At 46.1% G+C, this 25,459-nt stretch overlaps 1 protein-coding gene across 3 annotated transcripts; it reads right to left on the bottom strand.

The window, feature by feature from the left end:
- Positions 1 to 274: 274 nt before the first annotated feature.
- LOC134401899 (probable flap endonuclease 1 homolog) lies at positions 275 to 25,051 on the bottom strand. 3 transcript variants are annotated; one of them, XM_063131239.1, is made up of 12 exons: positions 25,021 to 25,051; positions 20,564 to 20,654; positions 20,097 to 20,199; positions 12,691 to 12,736; positions 12,470 to 12,555; positions 10,619 to 10,752; positions 9,135 to 9,195; positions 7,912 to 8,043; positions 7,040 to 7,191; positions 4,953 to 5,103; positions 3,205 to 3,379; positions 275 to 1,567 (listed from the first exon to the last, which is right to left on the bottom strand). In XM_063131239.1, exons 2-12 carry the CDS (start codon positions 20,599 to 20,601, stop codon positions 1,479 to 1,481), a joined length of 1,167 nt encoding a protein of 388 aa, XP_062987309.1. In that variant the 5' UTR covers positions 20,602 to 20,654; positions 25,021 to 25,051; the 3' UTR covers positions 275 to 1,478. The 3 variants fall into 3 exon arrangements, with proteins under 3 accessions (XP_062987309.1, XP_062987308.1, XP_062987310.1); XM_063131238.1 differs by lacking the exon at positions 25,021 to 25,051 and adding an exon at positions 23,169 to 23,412; XM_063131240.1 differs by lacking the exon at positions 25,021 to 25,051 and adding an exon at positions 22,588 to 22,631.
- Positions 25,052 to 25,459: the final 408 nt, after the last annotated feature.

Here is a 25,459-nt window from a genome sequence, read left to right as displayed (position 1 = left end):
CACCCAGGCCCAGCTGAATCCTCAGGCCGGGCGGCTCACAGCCAACGCGCATGAGTGCTGCGCTGTGCCCGGCGCCCCTCGTAGCTTGGCGCTCTAGGCGGCCACCTGAGAGGCCTCTATGGCCCTGCTGGAGTGGCACAATTCCACACACACACACACACACACACACACACACACACACACCCCATAGACTCCTTTGCAGTCTCTCTGGGGCATTGCAAGGAATCTGTATACAGTGTGTGTGTGTGTGTGTGTGTGTGTGTGTGTGTGTGTGTAATTCCATGCTTCTGTGGTTTGCAACCCAGTATGCAGTCTCTGAGAGGGGCAGCCCACTATTTCTACTTGGCAGTAGAGCAGAGGCCGTTGCCACATCCTTGGCAACAGCTGCTCCTCCCATAGATGGGCACTTGTGCAAGGATGGAACTGGGCTGCCGGGAGAGATTCGTCAACTTAACAGTCTTCCAGAATTTAAGAAAGCCATAAAGACTGATCTCTTCCGGCAGGCCTATCCAGTTGAATTTTAAGATGCCTTTTTTTAATAGTGTGCTGCTTTTAATGATGCACTGGCTTTAAATGTTTGAATTAGTTGTATGTATTTTATGGTGTTTTTCTTTGTGTTGTACCCCGCCTTGATCCAGAGGCAGAGGCGGGAAACAAATTATTATTATTATTAATTATTATTATTATTATTATTATCCATCAGCCAGTGTGGCAAAGCTTCCCTTTGCTTGCACACAAAATGCACTTTCCTCCACCTGTGATATGTGGTCCCTATGCCCAAGCGATACCACACCACCAGAGCCCCATGGGAGCCACTACCAACTCCTGTCATTCAGGTGTTAAAAGGTGCAGGATCCCTGTGGGGAAAGAACTTGGCGATTCTGTGCATGGGATTAGCAGAATCCACCCAAAGGTCTCTTTCCTGCTAGAATTCATCCAGTCCAGCATGCGGCTTCCAACACTTCTTGGAAGGTGGCACATGGCACACAAAGAGGCCTGCAGCCAACACCCTCCCCATAGCTCCTTGCAATTCAGAGGTCTTCTGCCCTGGAGAGTATCTGTTGATGGGCCTTCTGGCATCCGACTGGGCCTTATTTAATTATTTATTTATTGCAGTTTTATATCCAAAGCTCTTTGGGCGGTTTACAAAAATTTAAACCATAAAAAACGTTCAAAATATAAAACCAACAGCATAAAAGCATAATATAAAATACAATATAATGACACAACCAAGATAAAATCAAGCAGCAATGCAGAAATTACTACAGATTTAAAATTAAAACAGCAAAGTTAAAATTAAATTGCTTAACTGTTAAAATGGTAAGAAGATAAAAAGGTCTTCACCTGGCGTCTAAAAGAATATAGTGTAGGTGCCAGGCGAACGTCCTTAGGGAGCTCATTCCACAGCCGGGGTGCCACAGCGGAGAAGGCCCTGCTCCTGGTAGCTACCTGACTTTAAAAGCCAGCTAAGTGACTGTTCATTTTGTGGAAGTAAGTCCCTTATTGCAACCCTCCCACTGCAAGGCCTCAGTTGTGATAGTGTTCTCCCCCAAACTGCAATTCTCCCCTGGAAAAGAAGAAAGGCAGGAACTTTATTGAGACAAGCTGGTTTTTAAAATTCTTTCAAGTAGGGTGACCCTATGAAAAGGAGTAATATATAAGGTGCCTGAAAGCATGCAACTACCCAACACACTAGTGAAGAGAGATGATCAACAAGAAACCCATTTATTTACAATTATACAAAAGTTATAAAAAGGCTGATGTATCTCATAGTAGTTTAACAATAGTGGCGTTGGGTACTATATTACAATAACACAATAATTGGAATGTTTTTAACTTTTGTAAACCACCCAGAGAGCTTTGGCTACGGGGCAGCATATAAATGTAATAAATAAATAAACAAACAAACAAATTGTTTCATAGAATCATAGAATAGTAGAGTTGGAAGGAACCTATAAGGCCATCGAGTCCAACCCCCGTCTCAATGCAAGAATCCACCCTAAAGCATCCCTGACAGATGGTTGTCCAGCTGCCTCTTGGAGGCCTCTGGTGTGGGAGAGCCCACAACCTCCCTAGGTAACTGGTTCCATTGTCGTACTGCTCTAACAGTCAGGAAGTTTTTCCTGATGTCCATCTGGAATCTGGCTTCCTTTAACTTGAGCCCGTTATTCCGTGTCCTGCACTCTGGGTGGATCGAGAAGGGATCCTGGTCCTCCTCTGTGTGACAACCTTTCAAGTCTTTGAAGAGTGCTATCATGTCTCCCCTCCATCTTCTCTTCTCCAGGCTAAACAGGCCCAGTTCTTTCAGTCTCTCTTCATAGGGCTTTGTTTCTAGACCCCTGATCATCCTGGTTGCCCTCCTCTGAACACGCTCCAGCTTGTTTGTGTCCTTCTTGAATTGTGGAGCCCAGAACTGAACGCAATACTCTAGATGAGGCCTAACCAGGGCCGAATAGAGAGGAACCAGTACCTCACGTGATTTGGAAGCTATACTTCTATTAATTCAGCCCAAAATAGCATTTGCCTTTCTTGCAGCCATATTGCACTATTGGCTCATATTCAGCTTGTGATCTACAACAATTCCAAGATCTTTCTCGTTTGTAGTATTGCTGAGCCAAGTGTCCCCCATCTTGTAACTGTGCATTTGGTTTCAAGATGGGGGATACTTGGCTCAGCAATACTACAAACGAGAAGGATCTTGGAATTGTTGTAGATTGCAAGCTACAACAGAGTCCAGCACTCTGTTCACACAGTGGCCGACCAGCTGTCAGCCAGGGACTCGCAAGCAAGAAGAAATGAGGACTTCAATAAATTAGGTTCAGCCTGGTGTTATGCAGGTTTCAGGTTATTCCTCGGAGTCTTGGGACAAAGAAGCATGTAATGGAAACCTGTTCTCCACATTTAAAAAAAATTAAAATCCAGTTGTTTTTCAGATTTGTCTCCAACCTTAGGCGAAATGCCCAGGCTGCTTGGTACGCAGAGAACGATGATAAAGAGAGACGTAGCAGTTTTTATATTAACAAAGCTGGAGGTTAATTTTGGGTAGCTCCTAGGGGTGGGGGGGAAGGAAAGAGAAACCAAATTGGGTGGAAGGAAACTATGCCTTTAAAACAAGCGCAGTCTTCTGTTGGCAGAAACACATCTGCCTCCAGTTGTAGGGTCCCACGCTTGAGTGGCTTGTCTTGAGGGACCCTCAGAACTCACAGGCTCCGCCCCCTTCATTAACTTCAGGTGCGTCATCCCTGCAGGCCGCTGTTTTGGGACCTGGGTGGGCTTGGATGTCCAGGGCCTGGCCAGCATGCAGAGGTTGCAAGCCACAGAGAAAGGACTGCTGCTGGGCTTTCTTCTGCCTCTTCCTGCGAGGCTGGGTACTGGGTGCCTGCAGAGAGGAATGGCCAGTCAAAATTAGGGGCACATAGCCCAGCTCAACTTTGCCAACAAGGCTTTCTGCAGGGAACAATTACATGGCTTGGGACCACAATACCTGACGGAACGCCTCTCCCGACATGAACCTACCCGTACACTGCGCTCAACATCTAAGGTCCTCTTCCAAGTGCCTACTCTGAAGAAACTCGGAAGATGGCACCAAGGGAGAGAGCCTTTTCAGTGGTGCCCCCCCCCAATTATGGAATGATCTCCCCGATGGGGCTCGCCTGGTGCCAACATTGTAATCTTTTCGGCACCAGGTCAAGACTTTTCTCCCAGGCATTTAACAATGCTAAGTTTGTTTGTTAATGGACCCCAGAACTGTTGTTTTTAAATGGATACTGTTATTTTTATACTGTTTATGTTTTTGATGGTATAAAATCTTGTATACTTTTTAAGGTTCATTGTTTTTAACTTTTGTAAACCGCCCAGAGAGCTTTGGCTATGGGGCAGCATATAAATGTAATAAATAAATAAATAAATAAATAAACAAACAAACAATTGTTTCATAGAATCATAGAATAGTAGAGTTGGAAGGGACCTATAAGGCCATTGAGTCCAACCCCCTGCTCAATGCAGGAATCCACCTTAAAGCATCCCTGACAGAGGGTTGTCCAGCTGCCTCTCGAATGCCTCTAGTGTGGGAGAGCCCACAACCTCCCTAGGTCAGGGGTTCCATTGCCGTACTTCTCTTACAGTCTGGAAGTTTTTCCTGATGTCCAGCTGGAATCTGGCTTCCTTTAACTTGAGCCCGTTATTCCGTGTCCTGCACTCTGGGAGGATTGAGAAGAGATCCTGGCCCTCCTCTGTATGACAACCTTTTAAGTATTTGAAGAGTGCTCTCATGTCTCCCCTCAATCTTCTCTTCTCCAGGCTAAACATGCCCAGTTCTTTCAGTCTCAAGACTTGGGGCCAGGTTATCTGCCTCCTCCCATATGTACCTGCCCGGACCCTAAGGTCATCCCCAGGGGTCCTTCTCCGGGAGCCCCTGACAAAGGAAGTGAGGCAGGTGGCTACTAGGAGGAGGGCCTTCTCTGCTGTGGCACCCCGGCTGTGGAATGAGCTCCCTAAGGAGTTCGCTTGGCACCTACATTATATGCTTTTAGACGCCAGGTGAAGACCTTTTTATTCTCCCAGCATTTTAACAGTCTATAAATAAATTTTAACTTTGTGTTTTAAATTTGTAATTTTGCATTGCTGCTGTTTTTCTCTGGTTGAGCTTTTATATTGTATTTTATGTTATGGTTTTATACTGTTATTTTATACTTTGAATGTTTTTAATTTTTGTGAACCACCCAGAGAGCTCCGGCTATTGGGCGGTATAGAAATGTAATAAATAAATAAATAAATAAAAATATTTTTTTTAAAAAAATACGCCATTACATGGGCAGTTAGGATATTCAGCCCCACCTTGTGCATTACTTTGCGCTGACACTGAATCCCATCTTCCATTCTCTTTCCCAACACCCAGTTTGGAAAAAAACTCTTTTGACTTGCAGAGGAGGAAAGACGCTCTCTTCTCTCACCTTGGCTTGACGTTTCTTGACCTGGAAGAAGTCAGTCACGCGCTGCTTCCGCCCTCGGCCGCCCTTCGTCACGGGGCCAGGCGACTGGGTTTGGGCTTGCTTCAGGCGGGTCTCTCGCCACTTTTTCATCCGGCCGCGAATCCGGCTCTCTCTGTGAAAGAGGGGCTCAGGTCAAAGGCTCAAGGCAGCAGCAAAACTAGCAAACAAGGGAAATGGATGGGAAAGCCAGGAGATGGAGCTTTTTCAAGGATTGGGCCACGTTGTGCAAAGACCTCCGTGTCCTATTTCAAGTGGTGGCTCCTGTCAAACGAGTCACATCCAAGCCACAGCAACGTGCACACTGCTCCTGTGGCACCAGAAGACGTGTGTTCTAGTGGCTGTTGCATTTCAAAGCATTCTGGAAGGAGACTGAACCCTCTTAAAAAGCAGGCCATTTTAAGGAAGAAGGAAAAGACGGGCTGGTTCGAGTCAAACTTTCATCAAGTCCAGCAGCTACATCATTTGGGGCAAATGCAGCCATGCAAGCCTCCCTGCCAGCCCCCAGCCCCCTGCTTTCTCCTGGGCTCCACCCATCTTTCTCAGCCCCGCCCCTCCACAGCCCCACTTCCCCCTGGCCAGCTGAACAACACAGATGGGTCAAGAGCAGCAGAGGTTTCAGCCTTTCCTCCCTGTGTTTGCAAGGAAGAGAGCGCCTGGGCTTTCAGAGAAGGGAAACTGGGTGCAACTTCCCCCACCAGAGGGGCTGTCAGGGAAGGGGGGCGGTTAAGACGCCATTGCCAAAATTCTCCCCTTTACTCTGTCCCCTGTTCACCACCAGCCAATTCACCACCAGCCTTCTCATCTCAGTTCCCCACTTTCCTCTCTCTGCCTTCTAGCCTGCGGCCTCCTCTGCCAGGGACAGCCGCCGCCTCCTGCTAGTCACAGCCGCCCCCCTCTTTTCAAGAACCTTCGAAGCCAGCCCAGGCAGGCAGCCGCACCTTGCTCCCAGCCGACCTCCCCCCCCCCCTTCCCGGCCCTCATTAGCCATGTTTTCATTCCTGAGCTTCTCGCCTTCATTCTCGCCTTGTCCATCTGACCTGCACCGTGAAGGACTCCGGGTCTGTGTGTCGAGGAAATGTGTGAATGGGCTATTTTATCTGTGCCCACCCTGTTTTGATGTAAGGCCTTTCTATTAGAAATTAAGTTCTATAGCAATTTGACCCAAACTGTAGCCGAAAATATATTGAGTAACACTTGCTCAACCAACAAATGTTGACATATTAGTCAGAGTGTGAGCCTCCGGCGAGGACAGGAAGGGTAGTAACCACAAAGGAACAGATGTTCCAGGATTGCAATACCCATCTACGTGTTGTTTTTCTAGTCTTAGAATTATCTGCACTCTGCAAATGCATAAATGCCTTGTCTATCATTGGTTACTGCATTGCAAAACTGTATTATGATTGGTTTATTATATGAGGAAGTTCTGTTGTTGCTTCTGAGGATGTTACCCTATAAGTATCTTAGCTTTGTCTGCAACTAGTGGGCAGTCCTTCAGATTCTCTAGGGCAGCCTTCCTCAACCTGGGGCGCTCCAGATGTGTTGGACTACAACTCCCAGAATGCCCCAGGCTGGGGCATTCTGGGAGTTGTAGTCCAACACATCTGGAGCGCCCCAGGTTGAGGAAGGCTGCCCTAGGGTTTGCCACCTTGCAGCACTGCAGGCTGCTCGTCATAAAACTTTTCCAAGATGAGAGAAATGGTGTCTTGGGAGTCTTTGACCGCCACTCAGCGAACCAAAGGAACCTGCCCTTTTGGGCTCCTCCACATGTGACACCCTCATTTATGCACAGCCCCTGGCACATGGCGAGTGCTAAATAAGTGATGCACTGGGAACAGGAGCAAGGCGGTCAGATGCAAATGGAGTCAAAAGTGCGGGGGGGAGGGAGGGGCGGCAGAGAAAGAATCCCCGCCGCGGCCTCCGTACTGAGAAGGTGTTGGCAAGACCAGCCGCGGCCTGGGCAAGGAAGCGACGGCCCACCCTGCCCAAAGCCACCCCAGCACCTGCCCAGGCCCCGCCTCACTGGCCAGGCCCAGGGAGGCCGCACTCACTTCATGTGCTTCTCGTGAGACAGGAACTGCACCAGCCCCTCCTCATCGGGCTCTCTCCATTCCAGCACCACCTGGCCCGGCTCGGCCACCTCTGGCTGCAGAAAGAGCCGTCGCGTCTCCTCCAGGGCCCACCTGTCCGGCAGCGGATGTTTCTGCCAAGAAGAACACCGTCAGGACTTGAACAGTCACCAGCGGGAGGGAACGATCCGCGTCCTTCACCCCTCCGCCTGCCTAGGGCCAGGAGTGGCTAAATTAGCCTTCCCCAACATGGTGCCCTCCAGCTGGGTGCCCTCCAGCTGGGTTGGACTGAAACGCCAATCGTTCCTGACTGCAATCCAACCTGGCTGGAGGGCAACAGGTTGGGCTAAATGACCACCTCAGGAACCTGTCAATTAAAACCAGCGACGAAGGCCCTTTTTCAGTTTCCCCCTTCCACATGTGAAGCTAGACAGGTGGCTACTAGAGGGAGGGCCTTTTCTGTGGTGGCCCCCCATTGCTTTAGAGCTTCCATCCTAGGAAGGTTTCTATGTCTGTCATTTAGACACCCTGATGCACAGCGATGGGTCCAGTGAAGCTTTTCCCATCATTTCATCTCCATGCTAGGAACAATCATAGAATCATAGAATAGTAGAGTTGGAAGGGGCCCATAAGGCCATCGAGTCCAACCCCCTGAGGTATTCACTGGCTTCACAAGGTGAAGTTCTGTGATTCGGGCTGTTAAAAGCATAGGAGTGGGGCTAATAAAGTGGGCCCGTGCCCCACAGACTTCTGCAAAAAAAAAAACCCCACATCCTTATCACAGCTGACACTGGCCAAGGGGGAGGATGGAGGTTGTGGGGCTTACGAGGAAGGAAAGACACGACCCCTGGTACCTCACGGCTGGTGTGCTGCAGAATCTCCTCGATGGTCCCGTGTTGCTGCATCAGCTTCAGGGCCTTTTTGGGGCCCAGTTTGGAGATCTTTCCACAGTAATCACAGCCCAGCAGGATGCAGAGGTCCACAAACTGCATTTGGGAAAGGGAAGCCGGGCGGGGAAGGGAGGGGAGGGGATGCCAGGCGCGAGGAGGGAGAATCATAGAATCATAGAATAGCAGAGTTGGAAGGGTCCTACAAGACCATTCAGTCCAACCCCCTGCTCAATGCAGGAATCCACCCTAAAGCATCCCTGACAGAGGGTTGTCCAGCTGCCTCTTGAAGGCCTCTAGTGTGGGAGAGCCCACAACCTCCCTAGGTCACTGATTCCATTGTTGTACTGCTCTAACAGTCAGGAAGTTTTTCCTGATGACCAACTGGAATCTAGCTTCATAGAATCATAGAATAGCAGAGTTGGAAGGGGCCTACAAGGCCATCGAGTCCAACCCCCTGCTCAATGCTGGAGGGAGAAGAGATCAGGTTATCGCCCAGTCCTAGTCCTGCCGTGACCCCCTCCCTGCACCCTGCTCCCAGTCTGTGGAATTCCAGGAGGAAACTGCAGGCGACAATGAAGCAACGCTGCAGATAAGGGCAGGTGACAAAGTGGGAGCAAAGCAACGTCATTGGGTGCCACGTGCGTAAATCTGAGGATTCATTTCAAAGGAACGGCTCAGCCGGCCCAGAGCGAGAACGTACAAAAGGGGGGACGTGAGAGGACCCGAGACGGAGCCTTGTGTCTGCTCCGGTCTCCCATCCACAAAGAGATGCACGGAAGGCCAGCCAACAAGGGGGATTCACCTCGTGAATCGTGGCCATTGTCGATCTCGGCCTGAGACATCCTGGACCAACCCGCCTCCCGAAAACCGGTGTTGGTGAGCTGCAACGCCAGCAGCTTGAAGCATTGACAAGGCCGGTCCTTGCACAAGGGGGAGGGTACATGTGGCCCTCCAGATGGTGTCGGACTGCATCTCCCGTCAGCCCTAGCCAGCATAGACAACCGTGAAGGATGATGGGAGTTGCAGTCCAATGACATCTGCAGAATGGCACACTTCGCATCCCTACCTTACATCAAAACATGTAGAGATGGAGAAACAACAGCCGGTCCAGGAGCGGAGAGGAACAAAGGGGCCATTTTGGGAGGGCGGGAGAAGAAAAGGAGTCCAGCACCCTGAGGCCCCCTCACCTGCTCCTGAGTCATGCTTAGTTTTTGCAGAACCACGGGCAAGGAGATCTCTTCCAAGTCACTAGAAAAAGCAGAACAAACCACAGAGGAGCGTTTTTTTATCTCGGGGAAAGCAGCAGAGACCCCCTGCGTGCCTCCCCTCTACCCTGCAACAGCCAGCCAAGGAAATCCCTATTCCGTGGCTTGTTCCAGAGGGTTGAGCCTTGGCTCAAGAGCCCAATTCCCTGTTGCATTCACCAGCTCAAGAGGAGATGTTACCAGAGGGGACCAGATCAAAACGCACCCCGTTTTGTCTCCACACTACCCCCTTGACGCAAAGGGCTTCCCCGTATTCAGCAGGCTTGGAGTCTTCCTCCCCCCTCCCCCCCCACTTGTTTTTGCTGGTTGCTTCACTTTTTTATTTATTTATTACACTTATATACCACTCCCATAGCCAGGGCTCTCTGGGCGGTTTACAGAAATTCTAAAATTGAGATAAAAACAAGTACACAAAATTTAAAATTTTAAAACACAGAACATATACACATAAAGCATTAAAAACTGTTTAAAAAGTAATCATGTGGGTGATTAAGATGTGCTGCCATATGCCTGGGCAAAGAGGAAAGTCTTAACCTGGCGCCAGAAAGATAGCAGCGTTGGCACCAGGCGAACCTCGTCAGGGAGATTTTTCCATAGTCTGGGGGCCACCACCGAAAAGGCCCTGTCCCTCGTTGCCACACTCCGAGCCTCTCTCGGAGTAGGCATCCGGAGGGGGACCTTAGATGGTGAACGTAGTGACCGGGTATATTCACATATGTTTCCATTTGATCTTCTTGCAGTCCAAGGCACTCCAACACCACAGTTCAAAAGCATCTATCTTCCTTCGCTCAGCTTTCCTTATGGTCCAGCTCTCGCAGCCATAGGTTACTACGGGGAATACCACTGCTTTAACTCTGCGGACCTTTGTTGTCAGTGTGGAGTCTCTGCTCTTAACTATTTTATCAAGATTTGTCATTGCTCTCCTCCCAAGAAGTAAACGTCTTCTGATTTCCTGGCTGCAGTCAGCGTCTGCAGTAATCTTTGCGCCCAGAAATACAAAGTCTGTCACTGCCTCCACGTTTTCTCCCTCCATTTGCCAGTTATCAATCAAGCTGATTGCCATAATCTTGGGTTTTTTGAGGTTTAACTGCAACCCAGCTTTTGCACTTTCTTCTTTCACCTTCGTCACCTCAGCTGTGTCCCCAACATGCCTTGACCGCTCACCTGTAACACCACCATGCTCAGTGATTTTCTCCTAAAATTAGAGATCCTGAGGCTGAAATGTGCTTGGAAGCTACACAATCTGATCTGGAAACCTCTCCCTCTTCCTCAGATCTGTGGGATCTGGTTGTGGTTACTCAGGCGTGAGAGAAAGGCACTCTGTACATGCCCAGGGATTATGTGATTTCTTCTCATGTTCCAAGGCTGAGCCTTGGAACAAATAAACTCATGTCTGGCAAGCTCACCCATTCTTAGCGTTGAGATGGCGGAGCAGCAGCACGCTCCCGAAAGGCAAGGCGTCCATGTCTTCTGTGGCTGTGCAGGACGCGTGCCCGGACTTCACCAGAGCTGCGCAAGTAGCTTCTGCCTCAGCTGGAGCCTAAGACCCAGACAAAAGGAGGGAAAGAAGCCCCCGGTAGTGCAAGTATAGGAACATACTTTATTAGACACACACAAAAGTTCTGTTTTTAATGCCCAATATTCTAACCCAGCAGGTGTCCTTTGCATGCATGCAGCACCTGGTGAAATTCCATCACAACAGTTAAAGCTGCAGGAGCTATACTAGAGTGACCAGATGCAATTGAGGGCAGGGCTCCTGCAGCTTTATTTATTTGTTTTATTTATTTATTACACTTATATACCGCCCCCATAGCTAGAGCTCTCTGGGCGGTTTACAGAAATTCTAAAATTAAGATAGAAACGAATATACAAAATTTAAAATTCTAAAATGCAGAACATACATACATAAAGCATTAAAAACCATTAAAAATAAACATGTGGGTGATTAAGATGTGCTGCCATATGCCTGGGCAAAGAGGAAAGTCTTAACCCGGCACTGGAAAGATAGCAGCGTTGGCGCCAGGTCAGCCTCGTCAGGGAGATCATTCCAGAGTCTGGGGGCCACCACTGAAAAGGCCCTGTCCCTCGTTGCTACACTCCAAGCCTCTCTTGGAGTAGGCACCCAGAGGAGGACCTTAGATGTTGAACGTAGTGACTGGGTATATTCACGTCAGGAGAGGCGTTCCGTCAGGTATTGTGGTCCCAAGCCGTGTAAGGCTTTATAGGTCAAAACCAGCACCTTGAATTGGGTTTGGAAACATACAGGCAGCCAGTGCAGGTGTTATACGGTCGAACCTTCTGGTTCCCGAAATCAATCTGGCCGCTGCATTTTGAACGAGCTGCAGCTTCCAAACCGTCTTCAAAGGCTGCCCCATGTAGAGGGCATTGCAGTAATCTAACTTGGAGGTTACCAGAGCATGAACAACTGAAGCCAGGTTATCCCTGTCCAGATAGGGGCGTAGCTGGGCCACCAACCAGAGTTTGTAAAAGGCACTCCATGCCACTGAGGTCACCTGAGCTTTAACTGTTGTGGTGAAGAAGGAACTTCACCAGGTGCTGCATGCATACTAAGGACGCCTGCTGAAATTCCCTTTTCTATACAACAGTTAAAGATACAGGAGCCCGGTCCTCCTTTCCATATGGTCACCCTAGGGCAGCACCAAAGGCAAAGTGGGTGGGACCAAGGTGTATTTATTACCATTTTTAAACCTACTCAGCAGTAAGGAGGGCTGTATCACTCAACAGGTCTTTCAAATAGAATCAAAACACCAAGACCTCGGCCTGTCTACTCAGAAGAAAGCATGAGCAGCATGTCTACTCACACATAAGCAGGGTAAGCCTCAGAAGCAACCAAGAATGAATCACTCAGCAGCTTGCTCCCTGGACCCTGGCAGGAAACGCTCTCCTCTCCAACAGCTGCTGACCCAGGAGAGCAAAGCCCTGGGAGTACTGCTGAAGCTGGACGCTGGCTTTTTCACAAACTGCCCTGACCACATGAAGGCTCCAGCATCAAAGAAGAGTGTTCTGCCACCAAGGCAGGAAACAGTCTGTTCCAGGCTTCCATCACTATTATTATTATTATTATTATTATTATTATTATTATTATTATTATTATTTTCTATACCATCCAATAGCTGAAGCTCTCTGGGTGGTGACTAACTTCTCCACATAGGAACCTACAAAAAGGGAAAACAGCCCTTCCTGGGGATGTGTTTGCCCCACCCTTCTCTGGCAGAAAAAGGACACCCAGTTGTTACCTGCACACAGGGAACCCCCAAATAACCCAGAAGGGTCTCACAGTCTCGTCTCGGGAGCCGATGTGTAGGCTCACCCGTGGCAGAATCTGAAAGGGAGCAGGAACAGGGTCAGGGGTGGGGTGGGGTGGGGTTGGGTCGTTGTCCCATCACAACACCTTCAATCGTTGAGACACAACAGCTCCCTCCGCAGAGGCACCTGGGAGAGTCCTGAACCCTCTTACCTGCAGCTCTTTTCCTGGCTCCAGAGACCGCTGCTCGTTTGGCCAACTGCAGAGGGAAACCAGCGTTAGAGAGCTCCTTTCCCACTGCCCCGGGGTTCTCAGTCCTTCTCTGCCTGTGTGGCCTGCTAGTCACTAGGGAACCCTGCGCCCTTTCCCGGAGAGACCTCTATCCCCCCAACCTTCCGCCATTGCTCCCCTGCCGGCTGCCACATTTTAACTTTTGTTTGTTTTTGTTTTTGTTTTTTGTTTTGTTATAATTTTTATTAACACAAATTAAAATACATCAACATCACATTAAAACAATCAATCGAAGAGAAAAAAAAGGAAAAAAGAAAAAAAATTACATAGATTTGCTCAACTGTTAACATTTGTAATTTATCATTATTCATAATCAAACATTACAATTGCTCCCCTTCACCCTTTGGGATCTATTCCTGCTTCCAAAATCTCATTACTTCTTCTGGTGGTGGTTTTCCACTTCCCTTAGAGAACACATATACCAGGAACTGTTTCCAAATTCCCTCAAATTCATTCGTATTTGTTATGCCTCTTCTTACTTTTATATTACATGTCAATTTATCATTAATGGCAATATCCCAGATTTCCTTATACCATTCTTCAGTACGATAATCTCCTTGAACCTTCCAGTTCCTAGATATAATTAATCTCGCTGCTGTCAGCAAATTTGTTATCAATTCTTTAATTTCTTTATTACACTTTAAATCTCCATATAATGATAGTAATGCCACACTAGGTGTCTCTTCAATCTCCATTCCAACAATTTCTTTTATCTCATTAAACACCATTTTCCACAATTTTTGTACATATTCACATTCCCACCACATATGTAAATACGTTCCTTTTTCCCCACAACCTCTCCAACAATTTGCTGAATACAGCTTATTTATTTTATTTAATCTCACTGGGGTTAGATACCACCTCCATATAATTTTATAATAATTTTCTTTAATTCTCACCGACATGTTTCTCAACACTCACCAACATGTTTCTCAACACTCAGCTGATGTCTCCATATTCCCTCCCAACTCTGTTGCCCTATCTGTACCATCAAATCTGTTTTAACTTTTGTTTTAATGAATTTTTAATATGGACCTATGATTTAGTACCATATTTCTTTGATTGTTTTTTTTTAAAATTTTTATTCATTTTCAACACTATATAAACATAGATAAACATTACCAAAATATAACTGAAACAAAACACAATAAGAAAAAGAAAAACATCAAATATCTGCTGCATACATATTGAATGATTGTTGAGTACAAATATCAAAAACTATTACATATACCTTATCATACTACAACATCTTCGTTCTTAACATAAAAGTGCACCCCCCACCTCGGGATCATTCTTGAGTCCAAAATCTAATCGTTTCTTCTGCTGGTGGTTTCCCACTTCCCTTAGTAAACACAAACACTAGGAACTGTTTCCAAATTCCTTCGAACTCATTTATTTTAGTTACGCCTTTTCTCCACTTAATATTACATGTCAGTTTATCATTAATGGCTATGTCCCATACTTCTTTGTACCATTCCTCAATAGTATATTCCCCTTGGACCTTCCAGTTCCTAGCTACCATCAGTCGTGCTGCAACCAACAAATTCGATATCAGCTCTATAGTTCCTTTTCCACACTTTATATCTTCAAATAGTGACAGCAATGCTATTTTTGGTGTTTGTTCTATTTTCATTCCCACTATTTCTTCAATTTCTGAGAACACCATCTTCCATAATCTTTGTACATATTTGCATTGCCACCACATATGTAAATACGTTCCTTTTTCCCCACAACCTCTCCAACAATTTGCTGAATGTTGATCACTTATCTTATTCAATCTAACCGGGGTTAGGTACCACCTCCATAGGATTTTAAAATAATTCTCCTTTATTCTTACTGATAAACTTCTCAACACTCTTTGTTTCCATAGTCCCTCCCAGCTCTGTCGCCCTATTTGTATCTTCAAATCTGATTCCCAAACCATTTTCTCTGTATTCTCTCTAAACTCCTTCTCTAACAATATTTTATATATTTCACTCATTAATCCTTTTGAAACTATACTCCCTCCTTTCCCTTCCTCCTTACTTACTACTAATTCTTCAAACCTCGTCATCTTTCTGCACATTCTATTATCTTTAATCCACTTTTTATTCCATTGCTCTAATTGACCATATTCTAGCCAAGATAGCTTCTTCTCCTTTAACAAATTTTCCATATCCTCTCTTGTTTTAATATCTCTTACCCAATCCTTTAATCTTATTTTATTTTTCTCTTTTAATATTTTACATAATCTACCCTTTAGATCCTCTGGGAAATTCTTTAACATTATTATCGGTGCTAAGGGAGAGTTGCTCGGAAGCAGCTTCCCTTTAAATTTACTCCAAATTTCCCATTGAGTCCTCAGGAGTGGATTATCTATACTTCCAACCCACTTTCTTCCTCCGTCTTTAAAAAAAACATTCTCCAAATTCATCTCTACCTTATTTATGGTTTTTTCTTCCATCCAATATAAATCTCCTACTCCCATAATTGCTTCTACAACATGTCTTAATCTATTTGCTACGTAGTATAATTTTATGTTTGGGAGACCCATTCCCCCCTTTTTTTGGCTTAGGTACCAATTATTTTTATTCACTCTTGCTCTCTTTTCTCCATTACAATATTTATTAATAATATTTTGCCAACTTTTTATCTCGGTTTCTGATATTTTTATAGGTAACATTCTAAATACAAAATTAATTTTAGCTAATATCTTCATTTTTATTAAGGCTATTCTTCCGAACCAAGATAAATTTAATCTTTTATATTTCTCCAATTTCTCTAATACCTCTTTCTTTAACCTCGTTAAATTTTCCTTTTCAAGATTCTCTAAATTTTTTGTAATTTTAATTCCCAAATATTTAATCTCATTCTTAACTTTCAATTCCATTCCCTTAAATTCCCAATCCTTTTCTTCCTTCTTGGTATAGTTAAACAACATCATCTCTGATTTAGACCAATTTATTTTTAACCCTGTAATTTCCTCAAATTCCCTCAACTGATATTTAATTCTTTCTAACTTTCTTAATGGATTCTTAATGGTCAATAAAGTGTCATCCGCAAACATGTTTAACTTTATTTCCCTTACCTCTCCAATTCCTTCTAACTCTTCATCCTCCCTTAGTGCCTTCGCCAAAACTTCCATAACCATTACAAACAGGACCGGCGAGAGCGGACATCCTTGTCTTGTTCCTCTGGCTAGTTGTATCTTTTCAGTAAGTCCGTCATTTACCACCACTACCGCCGTATTTTGGGAATATAGCTGTTCTATTACATTTTTAAATTTATTTCCAAATCCCAATTTATCTATAATACTCTTTAGTGCCTGCCAGCTCACACAATCAAAAGCTTTAAAAATATCTAATGCCATAATACCTGCCTTAATATTTGCTTTTTTAATTACATTTATTACATTTAAAACTCTACCCACTAAATTATGCATATGCCTTCCTACCACAAACCCACATTGATCTGCTCCTATATATTCTGCCAAAAATTTATTTAGCCGTTTGGCCATAATAGATGTAAAAATTTTAGCATCCTGATTTATTAAAGAAATAGGTCTATAAGAATCGGGATTAGTCAAATCTTTATCTGGTTTTGGGATCAGAATTATCACTGAATGTTCCCATGATTCAGGTATCTTCTCTCCTGATAATATCCTATTATAAAGTTCCATTAATTTTGGAACTAAACAGTCTTTGAAGACCTTATAATATTCTGGACCCAAACCATCTGCTCCCGGTGATTTACCAACTTTTAACTTATCAATAACCTCTTCAACTTCTCTTTGAGTTATTACTGACTCCATTAACTCCTTATATTCTAATTTTATTCCCTTCTTTATAAACCTTCCAATATACTCCTCCACCTTTTCTTGTTGACTTTCTTTACCCTTATACAATTCCTGATAGAATTCCTGAAAAATTTTTATTTTAGCTTTCATTGCATGACAATAATTCCCTCGGCTATCTTTCAACGTTTCTATCCCATTCCTCCCTTTTTCTTTTTGTGTGAGCTTGGCAAGCAACCTCGAGTTCTTATCACTGTTTTCAAAATATTCCCTTTTCATATACATTAAATTCTTTTGAATCTCTTCTATATTTAAATTTTCTAATTGTTTCTTCTTAGCTTGTATTTCCACTAATTTATATTTATCTTTAACTCGCCAATATCTTTCCTCCAAGTTTTTAATTTCTATCTCTAACTTTTCCTGTTCTGCACGTTGTTGTCTTTTTAAACTACATGTTTCTCTAATACAGATTCCTCTTGCTACAGCCTTCATGGTGTCCCAAATGACTGACCCAGCTGTTCCTCCTTTTTCATTAATTTCCCATGACTCCGACAGTTCCTTCCGAATTTTATCTACTATTTTATTATATTTCAATATCTTTGTATTCAGCTTCCATCTATATGCCTCTTTATAATCTTTCTTAACTGTAAATTCTAGACTTAACAAGGCATGATCAGTTACTTTTATTACCCCCATTTCCATTTTACAGATCCTCGTTGCAAAATCTTTTGAAACAAATATATAATCTATCCTGGAGTATGTATGATGAACTGGGGAAAAGTATGAAAATCCAGGCCTATTCCCGTTAAGTAAACGCCACGAATCTAAATAATCATTTTCTTTTACTAATTTATTCAATATAGTCATATTGTTCCTCTTTTCAGCATTAGTGGGATTTGACCTGTCCCGTTTATTATCCATAACCATATTAAAATCCCCAGCTAATATAGCATACCCCTCCTTAAATTCTTCTATTTCTTTAAACAACTTTATAAAAAACTCTCTATGCCTCTCATTTGGGGCATAAACATTAATCAAAGTATAGACCTTTCCCTCAATTTTACCTTTTAACATAAGATATCTGCCCTTATCATCCTTTTTTACTTCTTCTAATATAAACCCACTTTTTTTTGAAATCAAAGTGGCCACTCCATTTTTTTTCGATGTCCCTAATGACTTTTCATAATAGGCTAACCACTTTAATTTTATCATATTCGAATTCTCGGAGCCTTGGTGTGTCTCTTGGACCATTATAATATCTGATCCCTCTTTATTAAGCATTTGTTCTATTCTCTTCCTTTTCACGACTGCCCCCAAACCTTTAACATTGAGTGTTGATACCTTTATCTTTTTATCCATAATCACCCTTTTGAAATCTCTTCCGATCCCTTGTGCTCAGCAGTTCAAACTTGCTTACATAAAAAAACAAACTCCATACATAAAACCCCCACCCTCCTACCCCAATCCCTCCTCTCCTACCTTCCCCCCCTCCCCACCCCCCCACTCTAATCCCCCCCCCCATATCCCCGTGAGTCTAGTACTCCAGCCATCTACTTTAAAGGGGGGGGGAGGCAGTGCTGCGCCTGGCCGGCAGGTTTCTATATTAGCATTTCTATTTGCAATTATCTCCAAACATAATTAACAATTCTCTTACTCTCCAGATGTCCCAGCCTCATTCCCTCCCCCACCCACTCCAGCCCCATTTGCTTCCCCATCCAGACCCAGCCTCTTCAGCAATTCTTTACCTTGATCCAATGAGGTTACTCTGTGTTCCCTCCTCCCATATGTAAATCTTAAGAAAACCGGGTAACCCCATGCGTATGGAATTTTGTTCTGCATTAACATTCCAGTTATTGGTTTAATACTCCGTCTCCAATTTAATGTATGTTGAGAAAGATCATTATAAATTTGCACTGCTTTGCCTTTATATTGTAACTGGGTCAAAGATCTCAATTCTTTCATGATTTGCTCTTTTTTATAATAGTTACCAAATTTCACCAAAATATCTCTAGTCCCTTTGTAGTTTTGCCCCCCCACGCGGTGGACTCGGTCCAGATCCGATCCATCTATTGGTATGTCAGGCATCAGCTCTTTGAACCAGTTCAGAATGATTTCTCTAAGATCTTCTCCTTGTATCTGCTTCAGCTGCTTTATTCGAATTGAAGATCTACGAGATTGGTCTTCCAAGGCGATCAGACGTAATTCCCATTCCTTAAATTGAATATTTGTTGATTTTTCAAAAGCCTCTTGCTTCTTCTGGTCCAATTCCGCTTTTGCCTCTATCTCTTTGATCTTATCCGAGTTTTCTGCGGTCTTATCCGAAAGAACACGCATTTGTTGTCTAAATTCATTCATTTGCAGATCCATTTTTTTAAAAATGATGATATTATTCTCTACAATAACTGCCTTAATTTCTGCTAGGGAGGGAAAGTTGCTGTCCATTGCTTTTCCCCCTTCAGCCATATTCTTTTCTTTATTTGGTACTGTATCCAAAGAAACTGGGTCTATAACTTCGTCTTCCTGGTCTGTTCCAGGGGCTGTATCTTCCAGGTGGGAGAGGTGGGTTAAATTATGATTTGAAGGTTTCTTTTTTTGTATATTCAACTTTTCCCACTTCTTAATCTTTTTTTTAATGTTGGACATAGGACCCTTCTGAGTAGGGCATAAATCTTAGAGCCCCCACTTCCTTAGCAACTTTTACTGGCTTCTCTTCTATGTGCCAAACACACCACCTTCTTCCCGAGGGGGAGGAAATATATTCAGTTCACAACAGCATTCACTAGAGGGGATCAGATCCAATCATTCACAGTTTCTCAAAATCCCACATCTCCCTCACAGAATGCTGTTTCTTCCCCTTCACCCCCCCCCTTCTCGGCACACCGCAAACAGCTTCCACTTTCCACTTTACAAAGATTACAGCAAACAACTTCAAAGCCAGTATTTCAATCTTTCCAACTTAAGATAAAGGATGAGAAGTGAGGATCGCTGTAAATCAGATCAACGTCTAACAAGCATAAGTTCTTTCTTTTCAAACTGCGACATCAATCATGTTACTTTACTTTCGGTTTTGCCTCTGCAGTTTATAAAGACATTCCGTCAAGCTCACCTCATCCCATCGGCTCTTCTCAACACTTTCCAGCTCCGATAGCTTTTATAATCATTTCCTGTCGTTTGCTCAAAGATTTATGCCCATTAAAAAATAGATAATTGCTTTTTCCGGCAACGCCGCTCAGAGCCTCAGAAGAAACCTGCCACCGCCATGGCTGCCAAGCTCCGCCCCCCATATTTCTTTGATTGTAAGACGCCATCGATTGTAAGACACACACTAATTTCAGTATCACCAACAGGAAAAAAAGCTTTGATTCTAAGAATAATAATCACCCCTGCGATTCTAAGATGCACCCCATTTTTAGAGATGTTTATATGGGGAAAAAGTGTGTCTTAGAATCGAAGAAATACAGTAATGAAGGGCAGTCTATAAATATGATAAATCAGTCAATAGAACACCACCACCACCCCAGCCCTCCAGACAACCCAGGGATTCTCTCTTACGAACCACCGTCTGTTTGAGGTCCGGGGGCTTCCCGTCAAACACAAACAAGGGCTTGATGCCGTTTTCGAGGAGATGCATCGTCCGGTAAAACAGCCCTTGCAGAGCACTGAAATAGAATGCGGGACCATGAGCAGTGGGCCGTGGAGTAAGGCCGGGCAAAGTGGAGCCACGGGAGGAAGAGGGAACGCCAGGAGATGTGGGACGGAGGTCATGCAGGGTGTGGCGTGCAGGGAGAGCTGTGATGGACAAGCTCAGCTGATGTCCCCATGCTTCACTGCCGTGGGAATGGACCAGGCAAAGGGGCATGACGAGGCCTGCCCACCTTGTGGGCAAGGCCCCCGCTGTGGCCACCTTCAAAGCCACAACTGGACCACTAGCCTGGGGCAATGCGGATGGCCTTGGGAACCCCCCCCCCTGCTTAAAGCAACAGAGAGAGGAAGCTGCTCTACCCTCCCCTTGCAATTGCTCACCTGATATTTTCCCCGTGGCGGTTGGAGATCTTTGGCATCGCTGTGAGGAACTGGTAAATGGCCACGGAGGCATCTAGGGCCACCACTTGGCCTGAGCCAAGCGAGAGGGAAGAGAGAAGACAAAGGCCGTTGCCCTTCAAGCCATGCTCAAAGTAGGCTGGGACTGGGAGCCCCGACCCACCCCACGCCTTCTCAGGTGGACGTAACAGAGGCCACCCGGACCATCCCACTTCCTGTTTTATCCCTCCTGGAAGCCATCCAGCTTCCTTCAAAACCACCCCACTCCAGGAACTGCCCCAAAGTTAGAGGTGTACTCTCCATCTCTTCCTGCTGTCCCAAGGAAAGTGGCACGCACCTGCTCCCAGCTGTCCTGACCACTGTTTAGCCACCCAGCTGTGGATGGGACAGCATGGTTAAAAAATGGGGTGATCCATCTATGTTAAGTGATCCAGAGCTCTAGGCAAACAGTGGCCGCTATAACCTATACCAACGTCCATTGTCTTTAAGGCAGCCTCCCTCCAGCTGTGTCGGACTGCAACTCCCACAATTCCCAGCCATAAGAACATAAGAAGAGCCCTGATGCTGGATCAGACCAAGGGTCCATCTAGTCTAGAACTCTGTTCACATAGGGGCCAAAGAGCCATCAGCCAGGGATGAACAAGCAGTTGTTTTTTAAATAGTTTTTATATTGTATGAAATGTTATTTTAGAGAAAACAGCTTAGAGATGTTCTATGGAAGGGGCCATAGCTCAGGGTGACAGGGCCTCTGCTTTGCAGGCAGAAAGGTCCCCGGTTTGATCTGGGGCTTCTCCAGGCAGGGTGAGGAAAGATTCCTGCCTGAAACCCAGGGCAGCTGCTGCTAGTCAGTGTTGACAATACTGGGCTGGATGGTCCTTTGGCCTGACTCAATATAAGGCAACTTCCGATGTTCCTATATCATATTAAGCAATACAGAAGTATTGCAAGTAAGATACGACTGGTTCCTGTTTTTGCTGCCTTCACTTATTGGCCTTCACTTACAGATATTGTAGAGCAGGCTTATTACTGTATTACTGTTATCTGTATGCTTATTATCTGTGTGTGTATGCTTCTAAAAAGTGTTCCACATTTTACTCTTTCTAGATTGTTTTTGCTATAAGTTTATTGTTTCATTATTTCCTTAACTTTGTAGCCACTCACTGTTTAACTTCTGGTTAAGGCGAGCGCCTGTTGTTCATACGTTCCTGTTTTTGCTGCAACAGACTAAGGAGGCTGCTGACCTTCTGGAGAGGAGCCGCCCTGCCCAACTTGTGCCCCAAGAGGGTAAACAGCATTGGGGAAAGTGCAGATTTGGCTCCTTTTTCAATGTTCTGTTACGACTGGAATGGGGGTATTAGAAACCATGTTAGAAACAGGAAACCAAAGAGGGCAGGGTTTTGTTTGTTTGTTAGATGAATTCATCTGGATATTATTATCCTGGTTGCCCTCCTCTGAACAAGCTGGAGCGTGTTCAGAGGAGGGCAACCAGGATGATCAGGGATCTGGAAACAAAGCCCTATGAGGAGAGACTGAAAGAACTGGGCATGTTTAGCCTGGAGAAGAGAAGATGGAGGGGAGACATGAGAGCACTCTTCAAATACTTAAAAGGTTGTCCCACAGAGGAGGGCCAGGATCTCTTCTCCATCCTCCCAGAGTGCAGGACACGGAATAACGGGCTCAAGTTAAAGGAAGCCAGATTCCGGCTGGACATCAGGAAAAACTTCCTGACTGTTAGAGCACTACGACATTGGAACCAGTTACCTAGGGAGGTTGTGGGCTCTCCCACACTAGAGGCCTTCAAGAGGCAGCTGGACAGCCATCTGTCAGGTATGCTTTAGGATGGATTCCTGCATTGAGCAGGGGGTTGGACTCGATGGCCTTATAGGCCCCTTCCAACTCTGCTATTCTATCATTTTTAAGTGTAGTTTTGTAGTACTGAAGCACCGCAATCTTGACCCTGTGCACGTTTAGGTGGAAGTAAGTCCTATGGGGTTCAGTGGGCTTACTCCTAGGCAGTCCTGCAGAGGCCTCCGCTTGCACATCCCTGGGAGCTGTGCTGTCCTCTCTTCCCAACCCTCCCAGGGACGGCTGCTGGAGATGCCTCGCCCTACTCAGGGCTCCCTCCTCATCCAGGCTGCACGTCCTGCGCCCGGCTCCCAGGCAGACCCACTTCCTCAGCGCTCACCCAGATACTTCATTCCCGTCCCCCCCAAATTCGGGCAGCGCACCCACCCGGGACGCGCAGCACAGCTCCCCCCCCCGCACCCCGCACCCCGCGGCCAGAGCCGGGCGTGCTTTGCGCATGTGGGGAAGGGACCTATAGGAACGGCTAGAAAGAAAGGCGCTCTGTATATGCTCAGAGAGGCCGCCCCCTCGTCGCGCATCTGCGCCTTCCTCCAGGAAAAAACGCGAGTTGCCAGCGTAGATCGGCCAGCTCGACGCTTTTGACACGAGTGGGGGCTACTCGCTTGGACCCCCCCTCGCCCTCCCTCCCTGGGGCTGCGATGGGCGCGCCCCTCCCGCTGGGTCGCAGCGGGCGCCTCCCCACCCACGGGTTGGGGCCGCCGGGGGCGTGCAGGGCGCTCACCGCGGTACTTCTCCAGGCGGACGGAGCTCACGGCGTCCGGCGCCTCGTCCTTGAGCAGTTCGGCCAGCCTGACGATCCCCATGGCCGCCCGGGGGCGGCGGCGGAGCGGCCGAAGGAGCAGCCGAGCCGGAGGGCTGCTGGAGCCGGGAGCGCACGGGCGGAGCCCACGAAGCGGCTCGCCCAAGAGGAACCTGCGCAGCGGGTTTCGGTTGCGCAAGGCGCGCCGGAGTGCCTCTGAGCATGGGCAAAGTGCCGCTCGCTCGCTCCACTCCAGCACCCAGCCAGCCTGCGCGTTCTCCCGTGTTGCCCCGTGGCAGGCAGCCAATTCCGACTGTCAGGATGGGGCAGAGCAGCTGAAGGCAGGCAGGGAAGTCTCTGCCCTGACGCGCTTGCCATTATTTATTTATTGCATTTCTGCACCGCCCCATAGCCGAAGCTCTCTGGGCGGTTTACAAAAGTTAAAAACAGTGTTGAAAAACATAAAAAAGCAGAAAAACAACAGGATTGAAATTCATTGCTGTGGTGTCTGCCTTCTGTGAATACATTTATGTTGATAAAGGTTAGGAAGCTTTTTCCACACTCCGTACACAGAAATGGTTTTTCACCTCTGTGAATTCTTTGATGCAAAGTAAGGGTGAACCTACCACTGAAGCTTTTCCCACACTCCACACATTTGTATGGCTTCTCCCCTGTGTGGTTTCTTTCATGCGCGAAGAGAGTCCCTCCATCACAGAAGATTTTACCACACTCAGAACATTTATATGGCCTGGCCTCTCTCTTGTGTGAATCCTTTGATGGGCGTTAAGGGTACTACTATTACAGAAACTCTTTTCGCACTGTACGCACTTATATGGTTTATGCTCCGCTTGGCTACTTCAATGTCGCGCAAGGTGATGGATTCAACTGAATGTTTTTCCACACACCAGGCATTTGTACGGTTTCCCCCCTGTGTGGATTCTGCGATGTCTCTTTAAGGCTGATTTACTTGAGAATATTTTCCCACAGTCTGGACACTCTGCCTTTTGAAGCCATCATGTGGTATCAGGAGATGAGAAGTGGAGGGTTTCCTGCTCCTCGTCTCTGACTTGGTTCCCATGTCCTCTCCGGATCTCCTTCGATTTCCACGCCTCCCTTTATTGCCCTTTGTGTGTGATTGCTTGCAATGATATCTCAGGTGGCTTCCCATAATTCTCATTGTCTTGTGCAGCACCTGTTGATCTCTCCTCTTCCTCAGCACCAGGGACAAATGGATCTTAGAGTCATAGAATCATAGAATAGCAGAGTTGGAAGGGGCCTACAAGGCCATCGAGTCCAACCCCCTGCTCAATGCAGGAATCCCCCCTAAAGCATCCCTGACAGGTGGTTGTCCAGCTGCCTCTTGAAGGCCTCTAGTGTGGGAGAGCCAACCACCTCTCCAGGCAACTGATTCCATTGTCGTACTGCTCTAACAGTCAGGAAGTTTTTCCTGATGTCCAGCTGGAATCTGGCTTCCTTTAACTCCGTGTCCTGCACTCTGGGAGGATCAAGAAGAGATCCTGGCCGTCCTCTGTGTGACAATCTTTCAAGTCCTTGAAGAGTGCTATCATGTCTCCCCTCAATCTTCTCTTCTCTAGGCTAAACATGCCCAGTTCTTTCAGTCTCTCTTCATAGGGCTTTGTTTCCAGACCCCTGATCATCCTGGTTGCCCTCCTCTGAACACGCCTCCTCTCTCACGCAGCCGGAAGATGAGGTCAGGTTTGGGCATTTCTAGAAAAGCCAAATTCTGGTAATTCTCCAACATGACCTCCTCGTACAGAGCTCTTTGGCCTGGATCCTGGAGAACCCACTCCCCGTAGGTGAAATACACCGCCACCTCCTCAAAGGTCACCAGATCCTGAAATGGCCATTGCAATGCCTCTTGTATCCTGCTTTTTCTCTGCTGTCCGCTCCTTTTTCCACATTCCTGCTGCTGCTCCAACCAGCTCCAGCTCTTTGCAGCCTTGTCTGCAAAGTTGCAATTCTCAGAACTCTACGGAACTGCGTCGATACTTCCGGCTCCTGAGCGAACGTGGCGCCTCCTTGGTGAGCGCCCCAAGGGACAGGAGGGGGGGCGGCACCATAGAGCTATGGCTGATAGAGCAGCTCCTGCTGCTGTGCAAATATAGAAAAAATATTTCTATATTTTTTAGACGAAGCTCTATGGGTGGCTTACAACAATTCATCAAATAAAATACAGCATAGTGATATAAATTCACAAAATTTAAAACAATCCTCCCAGAGTGCAGGACACGGAATAACGGGCTCAAGTTAAA

This window comes from Elgaria multicarinata, chromosome 7 (assembly GCF_023053635.1).
Source record: "Elgaria multicarinata webbii isolate HBS135686 ecotype San Diego chromosome 7, rElgMul1.1.pri, whole genome shotgun sequence".
Lineage (NCBI taxonomy): Eukaryota > Metazoa > Chordata > Lepidosauria > Squamata > Anguidae > Elgaria > Elgaria multicarinata.
The sequence above is the reverse complement of the archived record's forward strand: the minus strand, read 5'-3'. Positions and strand labels throughout refer to the sequence as shown.